General features: G+C 37.5%; 1 protein-coding gene across 9 annotated transcripts in view; it reads right to left on the reverse strand.

Annotated features, from left to right (window-relative positions):
• IQCM (IQ motif containing M) overlaps positions 1-12,422 on the reverse strand; it is a 589,121-nt gene that overhangs the window by 54,273 nt on the left and 522,426 nt on the right. Inside the window, exon 14 of one of the 9 annotated variants that reach the window (XM_081544027.1) lies at positions 9,840-9,897. The exons of the other annotated variants lie outside the window; for them this stretch is intronic. Coding sequence (XP_081400153.1) covers positions 9,878-9,897 — 20 coding nt within the window. The 3' untranslated portion in view covers positions 9,840-9,877. Of the gene's footprint in view, positions 1-9,839; positions 9,898-12,422 lie in introns of those variants that run through there. 9 annotated transcript variants of the gene reach the window in all.

Here is a 12,422-nt window from a genome sequence, read left to right on the forward strand (position 1 = left end):
AAAATAGAATTTGTTCCTTCCTGCCTATGTGTCTTTTCTCTTTCATCCTGGAAGCACACAATTCCACCAGCAGGTTAGTTGCCAAAACTAAAAACAGGCAGAATATGCATGGCAAACGCTAAGCGAGGCTTGGTAAACTCTCTTCGGTTCTCCTTTTCTGGGCCAGTGGCTTTATTGCTGCCTGGTCATATTTGAAGTGCAGGATTGACTTTGTCCCCAGCCTTGGAAGGCCTTGGTCATTCTAGAAGCCTGAGTTTTTGAAATACAGGAAGCCGATGAGACATGGTGCAATGATTCTTACAGTATCAGAGCTCTGGCAAAGGATGAGAGGGGGAATAACTCAAACCAGTGCCATTCACACCTGCTGGATTTTTGGTCAATCAATGTGCCAAATATTTGACAGAATAGTGATGAATGAAAAACGAAAATCTTCAGAAAACACTAAAAGCTGTTTGATTCTTAGATCCACTCAGCACATGGACAAAACATAACTCCATAAATGACAGTCACAGTCTAGAAAATAGACAGTCACAGAGCTACTGGTCCTCAGTAGCACAGAGGATGCAAGTACAGGCACATTAGTTTTTAGGAAACTATGAGATTCTGGGTGTGGCCTAGGCTTCGCCTCTGGTCTTTTGTACTGCTCACTGGTCAGGAGAACTGATTCACTCCAGGGGACTGGATCCCTATGAGTGCTGTTTGGAGCTAACTCCACGAGAACTAGCCAAAATAAATCCTGTACTCCTTTCTCACAACAAACAAATTTCTTGGGTTACAAGAGAAACCAAATGGACCTCTTGACCTAGCAGGAACTAGTCCAGAGACAGTCCTCTTAAAGACTTAGAATCAAATCCCAAATTTCCCCAAGGACCAAACCAGCCTGTTAAGGCTAGTGGGTGGAGGCAGGTTGCAGGTGAAGCATATCCTGGAATTGCCACCAAAGCAGGAAAAAATCTTCAATGTATCAATATCTGTAAATGTACTTTGCTTTGCTCTGCCCCTATGAAGTCCCGGAATGGCTAAACATTTGTGAGCTAAATGCAGTCCTGCTGCCCTTCATGATTATCGTGTGGAAGGTAGCCAGTAAGAGGGCAGGGCACGCCCTCCACCTGAAGTGGAACATTCTTTCTGCTCTCTGCACCTCATCATTATGTAGAAGACTGTGGTAGCCGAGGGAGGATTATGATCTGAAAGGGAGGAAAATATGGAGCTGCCCTCTCTGCCTTAAAGCATCAAACTGCATATAAATAATTCAGAACTTAGATTATTAACTTGTTCATAAAGTTCACTTTTGCTAGGAATTGAGCGTGCCCATATAAATAAAAGAACTTTCTCTCAAAGAGAACTGGAAAACATGGAAAACACAGAGGGCTATTTTCAGATTTATTTTCCGTGAAGAACTTTTAGATCTTTGTAGATATTTTATCTTATAAAAGTAATGTATGCTCCCTATAAAAGAAATTTGAGACAATGCAGAAGGATATAAAGGAGAACATATGATACTCTCCCTACTCTGCTTTTTAATTCTGAATCTAATTCTCTAGGGACTAACTGGTAACCATCTGATGTATAGCCTTATGCAAATGTCCCTGTGGATTTACAAATATATATCCATCCAACTGAATTACTGTAGTTAGATCACATAGTACAGAACATATTATTACCTTTTCATTTAGTAATTGACCATGGACCTTTTCCAAAACAGAATGTGTAGATATACTTCAATATTTTTAACCACTGCATAATACTCTAATATACGCATTGTAATGAAACTTATTTAACTAGTTCCTAAAGATGAAAATGGGTTGCTCCAATTTCCACATTTAACGAACACAAATACCGTGTTTACACATCTAAATAGGCAGTACTTCCTCTTTTCTCTTATAGACTTATTCCTAACATTACAATTTATAGCTGAAAGGGCATTAGCAGTTAAGCTATTGATTTATGTTGACAAATTGTTCCCCAAAATGTTATATTGAGGGAATTCCCTGGTGGTCTGGTGGACAGCACTCTGGGCTGTCACTGCCAAGGACCTGGGTTGGATCCCTGAATGGGGAACTAAGTTCCCACAAGTCTCGCAGTGGATTAAAGAAAAAAGAAAGAAAGGTTAGACTGAACTCATTAACAGTCCAAGCATTATTCCGAGTGCTCAGTTCCTCTACTCTCACCCAAGTTACAATGTACATTTCTTTGCCGTTTTAACTTTTATTTGTCCAGTGAAATTGACTTTATTTTATTTGATGTTGAGTATTTATACCTCTTATTCCATGCATATAACTTTTCCCATTTAAAAAAGTTTTTTATTATATGAATATATAAAAGCTTCTTTTATCTGAAGGACATTAAGCTTATTTAAAGCAGTATGTGTTGTAGAATACATTTTGCTATTAAGATTTAGGGAGTTTCTTGATTCATGTGGAAGTTTTAAATTGGGATGTACTAAAAAAGAATCAGTTTTCTTCTTTATGATTTCTGGATTTTATGCCAAACTTGGGAAATTCTTCCCTAACCCAAGATTATCATGATATTTGATTGCATCTCATCTCAATACTTCTACTGGTTTTTAAAGAACATTTAAACCTATAACTTATCTGGAATTCATTCTGGTGTTAACTTTAAGGCAGAGATCCAGTTGCATCATTATTATTTTTAAGTGGCTATGTTACTATACAAAGCATCAGAGAATGAGAAATCATTTTCCCAGTGGTCTGCAATGCCATCTTCATCACATCGTGAATTCCAATAAAGGTTTTCATCTGTTTGTTGATTATTCTGCACCATTGGATTGTCTGTTCTCTTACTATTACCATACTATTTTAATTAATGTAGCTTTATGAAAAAAATTTACAATCTGACATGAATAGTTCCTTTGGATTATTCTTTCTTTCCAGCATTTCTCATCCAAGTCTTAGATATTTATACTTCTAGATGAAATTCATGAAGTTTTAAAAACGCTATGTTGTGATTCACATTAGGATTTTATTTACTTTAGGGATGAATTTAAAAAGAATTTTTATGCTGACAGTATTGAAACTTACTGTACAAGAACAGGAGTTGTCTCCTGTTTTAAAAGGCATTATTTCTCACACTTGAAGTTTATCGTTTTCTTAAAAGAGGAGCTAAGTATTTTTTTTCTGTATTCCTAGATATTTCTGTTGTTTCTTTATTGGAACAAATGACTAGAATACTTTTATTTAATTATCATTGCTAATTGCCTATTGACACACGTATGGTAATTTTTAACTGGAATTCAACTGAATTTTTACAAGGCAGTTGACAGGAATTCCATGGTGATCCAGTGGTTAGGAGCCTGTGGTGTCACTGCAGGAGGCCCAAATTCAATTCCCCCTGGTCAGGAAGCTAAAAACCCATAAGCCATGTGGTACAGCGCTTCCCCACCCCACCCCACCCCCGCAAAAAAAACTTGCAGTTGATACTCTTTTATTCCTTCCAAGCATGCAGTTATAATATAATCTGCAAATAATATACATCAGTTGAATATAAACTCCAAGAATGCAATCATTCCTTCTTTACATGGTAGTACAGTCATCCCTCAGTATCCACAGATGATTGATCTCAGGACTCCCATGGGTACCAAAACCCACAGATGGTCTTCATATAAAATTGATAGTATTATTTGCACATAACAAACCTGCACCCTCCCATATACGTGTATACTTTAAATCATTACTAGATTACTTATAATACATAATACAATGTAAAAGCTTTACAAATAGTTGTAAATACAATGTAAATGCTATATAGATAATTGTTGGCATGTAGCAAATTCATGTTTTGCTTTGGGAAACTTTCTGCAATTTTTTCCAAATATTTCTGATTGAAGTTTGGCTGAATTTGCAGATGTACAACTCTTGGATATGGAGGACCAACTGTATATCCAAACAGCCTTATTATATGGCCAACATTTAGTGGGCTGTCAATCAGTATTTGTGGAATAAATGGATGAGATAACATTTTCTCCCTTGTGCCAAACTTTCCTGTTTCTTTGCTAGTTTTAAACACCACCAGTAATAATAGGTATCACTTATATTTCTGACTTTAATTGTAATACTTCAAGTGTTTCATTGTTGTTCATCATGACCCTTTTAGTTGGCATCTACATTTTTTTTTTTTAATGTGAAGGAAATTTTTCTCTATTCCTATTTCTCTAAGACTCTTTCTTCTTGAATCAGGAGTGAGTAATGGAACTTTTCAAATGTCATATCAGCATATGTTGAAGCCATCCTTTGCTTTCTTTCTCTTTTAACTCATTAATATGCTGAATATTATTAAAGCATTTTAAAACATTGAATCAGTTTCAATTTCTGGGTTGAATCCCAATTGGCCATGGCTAATTATTCTTTTAATGTACTGCTGGATTCTATTTGCTAATATTTTACTTAGAGTTTACATCAATATTCCCAAGTAAGATGGGTCTTTAGTTTTCTTTTTGGTACAGTTTTTAGATGTCAGCATGATGGGTTTCAGACAGAGACGTAGGAAGTTGACTTTCTTTGTGTTACAAACATTTTAAACAGCAGCCAATCATTTTGGTCTTGGAGCTCTCCTTCTTCTAACTCTGCTAATCTGAAGAAAAAGTCAATTTCAATTCTTTTGGGGGAAATCCTTGCTTTCCCAGGTTTGTGTTATAGTCCAGGAATCTGGCCCTTTCAGGTTTGGCAGAGTTTGGGGTCTTCTGCCTGCCCTCCCACCTCCAGACAAGAGAGCTTTTAAAATGACTATGCCTGTAGATACACTTGGGTACTTGAGAACCTTACCCTTCCTGCTGCTGCTGCTTCTAAGTCGCTTCAGTCATGTTCGACTCTGTGCGACCCCATAGACGGCAGCCCACTAGGCTCCGCCGTCCCTGGGATTCTCCAGGCAAGAACACTGGAGTGGGTTGCCATTTCCTTCTCCAGAGCATGAAAGTGAAAAGTGAAAGTAAAGTCGCTCAGTCGTGTCCGACTCTTCGCGACCCCATGGACTGCAGCCTACCAGGCTCCTCCGTCCATGTGGTTTTCCAGGCAAGAGGACTGGAGTGGGGTGCCACTGCCTTCTCCCTTTCCCTTCCTAGATCATATTAAATTTGAGTTTTATCTGTGGATTCTCCTTTTGGAGTACCACGTGTTTACTTTTATAGCTCTGACTAGTATAAACACATGTTGAATTTTATTAAAGATCTTGATTAAACACTATATTTTGCTATTCCTAAACATTTAAAGAGCTATATACTAGAGAAGACTGTGTCTCATTCAACTTCGGTACATTCATTGCAATAATTTTGAAACACTATTGCTTATCATTTGAGAAGTGCAAGGCAAAATCAGAGTGGAATGGCCAAAAAGATGCTGGTACTATGATGCTTCAAATTCTGATACTGTGACAAGATCTACAGGCACTGTTAAACAGACCAGACTGTTTAAATCTATGTTTTGAGATAAATTCTACTCTATTCTTCCCTGCTAACAGTGCCAGTAGGTGGGGTGGTGCTGGGTTCCAGTATTCTGTGATGCCAGAATATTGAGATGTTATTAAATATCAAAATGCTTTGTTGCTGTAATATCATTACTCTGTTTTTAAAAATGTGAAATCTAGATCATTTCTGCCTTAAAACGATTCAATAGCATTATATACATTTTCAACTAGAACAAAAGTATATTCCTCCAAAAGCATCTTTCAGTGTTTAGAATCTATCCAATGCATCTTATTATTTTTATTCCAAGTACTTATGTTACCAGTGAAGCTGAGAAAATTATACTTATTGTCTATTCATATTTTTTGTGGAGCCAGTTTGCATTTCTTTTACATTTGGAGGATTGAAAAGCCATTTAAAGAAGTTGGGAGAAGCCCATGGAAGAATTAGGGAGGATAGTTGCAGGCAAGGGCTGATAGGAAGTCCCCAGGTCCCGGTTCAAGCCTTTGTCCTGTAGCTTGACCACCCTTGTTCCCCAAGACTGAATTCCTGCTACTCTCATTTTTTCCTAATAGGATTAGGTCTAATATCTAAGTTCTTCCCTTACTATGATTTATTTTTACATTATAGGCATACATCTCTAATCATCCAACTGAATGAGACTCAGGTATACAGGACAAAGAAATTCAGCCCTGAATCCCAAGTTTTTCTTAAAGGGAATAACTTACGAGAACAGAGTATAGAAGACTGTGGCAGTGGTATCTCACTATTTAAAATAAGCATCTAAGGAGTAATACGTTTTGTTCTCATTCTGAAATCACGAAATACTTTGATGGACAAGGTCAAATACTAAGTCTTTGAACTTCTCTTGCTTGCGTTTTCTAAATAGTATATATTAATGGGTAAAATCTTACAGTGATTCCAGTGAGTCTGGGAGCACTTTAGGTGCTAAGATACTGCTGGCAAATGCAAGCACAAGAGGATAGTCAAGGGGCGAAGCATTAATACCAGACAAATATATTTAGCAAGGGAAATATGTAACTCTCCTGCAACTTTGTGCATAAATGATGTGATCTAAATGGAAGATGTGACTGTTATGTGACTTCAATAAATTCTTAAACTTAAAGAGAAGAAAAGGACATTTAAGATACAAGAAAAAGTGTTATCAGAGCCAAGGGCTATGATAGAAAAAAAGACATGTGAAGAAAGAGAGATTAAAATGATTGAATGAGAGGCCACAGGGTCAATGGACTGGAAATCTCACTAGTTTGACGACCGCCTGGTGGGATATTGGAAACAATTATAATTCTAGCTGAATTCTATTTGGAGAAGAATGCAACTGGTGGCCCGTATGTACAATGAAAGAGGATGACTTAACCTGAGTATGAAAGGCAGAAAGATGGAAGAGGAAAGAGTCACATGTAAATGTTAGAGTGTAGGGTAGTGGTTGGAAGTGTCATAGGAGAGCAATAATAGAAGTGATGAGGGAATAAAGTGTGGGTGGGAGAGACCACCCACAAAGGCTGGGTCCTCGGGGCACAGGCAGGTTTAAAGCAGATGAAGAAGGAAGCGCTTGGAGAAACATTTGAATTATGAAGTCAGGTTGATAACTATGGAAGGATAGTTCCAGGAAACACAGAAGAGCCCACTGAGAGCTGGGGGAGAACTGAAGACTTGAACATAAAGCCTTGTGGGCAACAGAGTGGGACGCCTAATATCACAGGTGTCCACTGACAAAATCACAGTTAGGAACGTGGTCAATTTAGTCTCATTGTGAGGGAGGTGGAAACTGCTGGATGCCCGGGAAAAGTGAAAAAAAGTGAAAGTGTTAGTTGCTCAGTCATGTCTGACTTTTTTGTGATACTACGGACTATAGCCCAACAGGCTTCTCTATCCATGGGATTTCCTGGGCAAGAACAATGAAGTGTGCTGTCATTACCTTCTGTAGGGGATCTTCTCAACCCAGGGATCGAACCCAGGTTTCCTGCATTGCAGACAGATTCTTTACTGTTTAAGCCTAGTGGCCTTAGCAATTAAGATGCTCAAGCGTCTGCCATATACAAATCAGTATTCAACATTAGTGACTTATAAGCAACAATCGTGTAGAAGACTAAATGTAATTTCAATTAATTCTATTTTACTTATAATTTACCCATTTGATTTATAATAGGTATTCTGATATCACAGAAATTTACATGGTCTTTGACCTTGATTCCTTCTTACCAGCTCCTAAAACCCTTTGAATTTCTTGACTGATAAGGGTAATAGAATTGTCTGATGTCCTAATGAGGTGGGCCCTTGATGGCTTCAAGATGAGGGCTAATTATCAGAAAGACCAATGCTTGATTAGAAATTTTCAACTTACCATCCCATAGTCTCCAACCTCTGGAGAGGGGAGAGGGGCTGGAAATTGAGTTAATCATCAGGCTAATGATAGAATCGGGCTTCCCTCGTAGCTCAGTTGGTAAAGAATCTGCCTGCAGTGCAGGAGATCCTGGTTTGATTTCTGGGTTGGGAAGATCTGCTGGATCTTCCACTCCACTCCAGTATTCTTGGGCTTCCCTGGTAGCTTGGCTGGTAAAGAATCTGCCTGCAGTGTGAGAGACCTGGGTTCGATCCCTAGGTTGGGAAGATCTTAGCATATTAAAAAGCATATTAAAATCCTAAACAGCATATTAAAAAACAGAGACATTACTTCACCGACAAATGTCCATCTAGTCAAAACTATGGTTTTTCCAGTAGTCATGTATGGATGTAAGAGTTGGACTATAAAGAAAGCTGAGCGCCGAAGAATTGACGCTTTTGAACTGTGGTGTTGGAGAAGACACTCTTGAGAGTCCCTTGGACTGCAAGGAGATCCAACCAGTCAATCCTAAAGGAGATCAGTCCTGAATGTTCATTGGAAGGACTGATGCTGAAGCTGAAGCTACAATACTTTGGCCACCTGATGCGAAGAACTGACTCATTGGAAAAGACCCTGATGCTGGGAAAGATTGAAGGCAGGAGAAGGGGACGACAGAGGATGAGATGCTTGGATGGCATCACTGACTCAATGGACAAGAGAGTAAGCAAGCTCTGGGAGTTGGTGATTGACAGGGAAGCTTGGCATGCTGCAGTCCATGGGGTCGCAAAGAGTCGGACATGACTGAGCGACTGAACTGAACTGAACTGAATGATGGAATCAATCATGCCTACCTAATGAAACCTCCATTAAAAATCCCTCTGCATCAAGGTTTGGAGGACTTTGGGGTGGGTGAATGTATCCATGTGCTCAGAGAGTGACACATTCCAGTTCTATGAGATCCTGGAGACCCCTCTGGACATCACCCTACGTACCTCTTTTCCTGGTTCATTTGTATTCTTTATAATAAACTAGTTAGTGTAAGTAAAGTGTCTTCATGAGTTCTGTAGCCATTTTGACAGATTATTGAACCTGAGCTTGGGGTTGCAGGAACCCCTGGTGGGTGTTGCAGGAACCCCAGTCAGTCAGAAGTACAGGTGGCCCAAACTTCCCATTGGATTTTGAAGTGAGAACAGTCTTATGAGACTGAGCCTTTCAATTATGGGGTCCGCATTAGTTTCAGGTAGTGTCTGAATTGAGTTAAATTGTTGGACATCTAAACAGTGTCAAAAAGTTAGAGAAATCATAGTGGGAAAGCACCATGTATCTAGTGCCAGGAGGAAAGAAAAAAATCTCTCTCAGGTACTGTTTTATTACTAGCCTGAACAATAACAGAACAAAGTAAAATTGAATAGAATACCAATTATAGTGCGATGAACTTTCTGGTTCTCCCTATATTGAAATTCAGCCATTGACTCTATTAATAGTTCCAAGTTAAACAGCAATAATTGTGAGCACAACTAAAACTGGACCTTATGTGTGCCCAGCATTTTCTAAGAAATTGCAATCTTCCTTCCTCTGCTTCATCCCTATAGCTTTGGTTCTATTCCTAAGATTAGAATATAATTATTTTATTTAGCTTATAAATTTCAGGACCACTCTGAGGTCAAGCTTGTTAGATGTTTCTACTGAAATGGATAAAATTCCTAGACTGTGCTGTAATCCCCCAACATACTGTGTGAGGGAGGAGACTCAGGATACACGCCAACCATATAAGCCCCACGTGAAATGAATGTGTCATTGGTTTTTATTGCAATTATGGTGTGAATTTCAACTGATCAACAAAGATAGCTGCTTGAGATCCTGAACATCTTTCTGAGATGAAATTTAAAGTAATGAATCACCCCCTTGGAGTCAAAAAGTACGACAATTCAGAAATTGAAGTACTTCCTCATACAAAATCCTTCTTTGTAAATTACACTGTAAGTTTTCATTGCCATTGCAGTATACATATGCTGTAGAAGTAAATAAGCATCTCATCTTTGTTCTCTCTCAATTCAAATAAATATTCTGAAGCAAATCTTATTCTCAGGTACTTTAATAAAGGGTTCCTGATATATTCATGGGTTATCCTGTGTCCCTGGAAAGTAAAGAGCATGACAGTTTCAGTCTATAATGCTAATGTGAGATAATATTTTCCTCAATAATTTTCCTATGCGGTAAATTTGGACTAAAAGGGGAAAATTTAAACTCAGTATTTTTCAATTGACAATGAATTATGAAATATAACACACAAATGCCAGTGTGAATCTCCTGTGTTCATTAGATGATTTTAGAGAACATTTTAAAAAGTTAAAATTAAATCTGTTGCAATTTTATCCAATCAATGCACTGATAAAAAATTTCCATATGGCAAGTTAATTATATATTTGAAGATAGAAATCTTTAGCATGTATACTTTTAAGTATGAAGACTATTTCTACTCATGTTATCAGCCAATAACATACTGAATTGTCTAAGCATTGGTCAGAATTAGTGGATATATCTCAAAAGAAAAATATTGTGCTCATTAGCAGTGGTTTTACATTGAAGAAAGCTGAAGTGCTGGTATAACTTTCTTAATAAATTATGATATCTCTCCAATTTCTGTCACCTATTTCTCCTCCTCTATTCTCTACTGAATTTCAATCTGTAACATATGCACTTTAAATGGGATGCCAGAGATATGTGAATATGTGAACAGGTGTTGCTGTTAAAATTAGAACAAGAAAATGAAAAAAAATAAAGAGGGATTTATCATATCTCAACTCACATTAGCATAAAAACACAATAAAATTTATTTTTTGTTTGAAGTGGAAGGGTCATATGGAAATTTGACCTATGACTACATCGCTCACATCTATATAAATTAATAGAGTTTAAAACTTTAATGTGTATCTGTAGGCATATATCTTCTCTACGAAAAAAGAAAAGATACTGGTAGTTTGAAAGGTACATACTAAATACACACAAACAAACAAACAAAAAAAACCCAATAACAGCAACAAAAAAAGCTAACACCTAAACACTGCTTAAAATAGTAATTATCTCTCATTAGCAGTTTGTGTTGTATTAGACTAAGAAGTGAGTTAGTTGCTCTGGAGCTCTCTGTAGATACTAACTTACCAAATACAAGGTAATCCACAAAGCATGGAATACACACCCAGGTAATTTTAGAGGGCTATAGAACTCTGAATATAAGAAATAGCAATGCAATCAATGGCAATATAAAACTTTGCAGGTTATAAGAATTTAAAATGAAATACAAATTTAAAATCAAACTAAAATTTTCTTAAAAACACCACAATATAAAACCTTTTTTGTCTTCCTGCATATTGACACATTTTTTTCATATACAATTGTTGTTATTTCTGAGCTTTAAATAAGGTTACACTCATTTAAAAATGTCCTGTGTGAATCCTAGAGGAACTCTATGCTTTTGTTAGTTTTCAGAGAAAATTAATACACTAATTTTAATATACAAAGGGAAACTGTTTAGTTTTTCTCAGAACATCTGATGCAACTGAACAAAAAATAAATATCAGGGTACTAGGGATGGTCCCATCTCAGGGGATGATGGCTGTGTTTCCTTTAATATATAGTACTTCCATCGATACTGGATCTGGCTGCTTTTCAGAAATGCATGGACAATTCAACAAACGTGAATTGGGTTTTCTCGTAGATCTCCCTCAAGCTTGGACCACCTCCAGGCTTCACGCTAAGGTTAATGGAAGTACTATACTCTATCTGACAGCAGACACTCTTGCTCAGTCAAGCTTGCTGAATTTTTGCCTTATGCAAAATGGCAGAAACACGTCCCCCTCCCACCTCCACCTTATTGAATGACTAGTTCAACAGCACTGACTCCTCTTAACCTGTTCCAATCACTCAACAGTCAAGTCTTAGAGCTTTATCAATCATGTTGAAATGTTTTTGTTCAGTACTATTTTAGAACTTTTCCAAAGAGACATTTGTTTTCTTTTTTTGGTGGGGAGAGAGGAAGGGGTGACTGTAGCATGGTGAAGAATAGAAAAGTGTACCTCTATAACTGTATTCCCCTTCTCATCAAGTTTTATGAATATCTTCATGACAAGACAGTGAATGACAGATATTTTCAAAAAGTGGTATTTCCCACCAGATAACCCCAGTTTAGGACAGGATATCCTGGTCTCGCAACTGCCTGACAGAAACTCTTTTTGAATGAAACAGACCATCTGTTTTCCAGGATGGAAACAAAGACATAAAGTATAGTGGGAAGTTACTGGACATTCCTTCAAAGGACGAAGGAAAGCAAAGGAAGCATTTTGGAGCTGCCCTCTGAAGGAGCATGTCGTAACAGATTTAGAAAATGTTCATACAAGCCACAGAGAAATGCTTAGCTAGTGGAAGGGAGAATTCATTTGCTAACCATGAAGATATTTAACATTTAGTTCTGTGGAGCGAAGAGTTTATAGGGGAAATTCTTTCACTTTCCTGCTAGGATAATTCCCTGAGGAGGTTTCTCTTCAACTCTTATCTTTAAACACATCACTGAATCTTGTAATGGTAATGATTTTCATCTCTTTTCTGGAGATTTGTCAACTTTTTTTCAAGTCTGAATGTGTGAATTATTTATTTCCTCAAAAC

The sequence above is a fragment of the Giraffa tippelskirchi genome, chromosome 11, assembly GCF_054371585.1.
Source record: "Giraffa tippelskirchi isolate mGirTip1 chromosome 11, T2T-mGirTip1v1.2.pri, whole genome shotgun sequence".
NCBI classification, from domain to species: domain Eukaryota; kingdom Metazoa; phylum Chordata; class Mammalia; order Artiodactyla; family Giraffidae; genus Giraffa; species Giraffa tippelskirchi.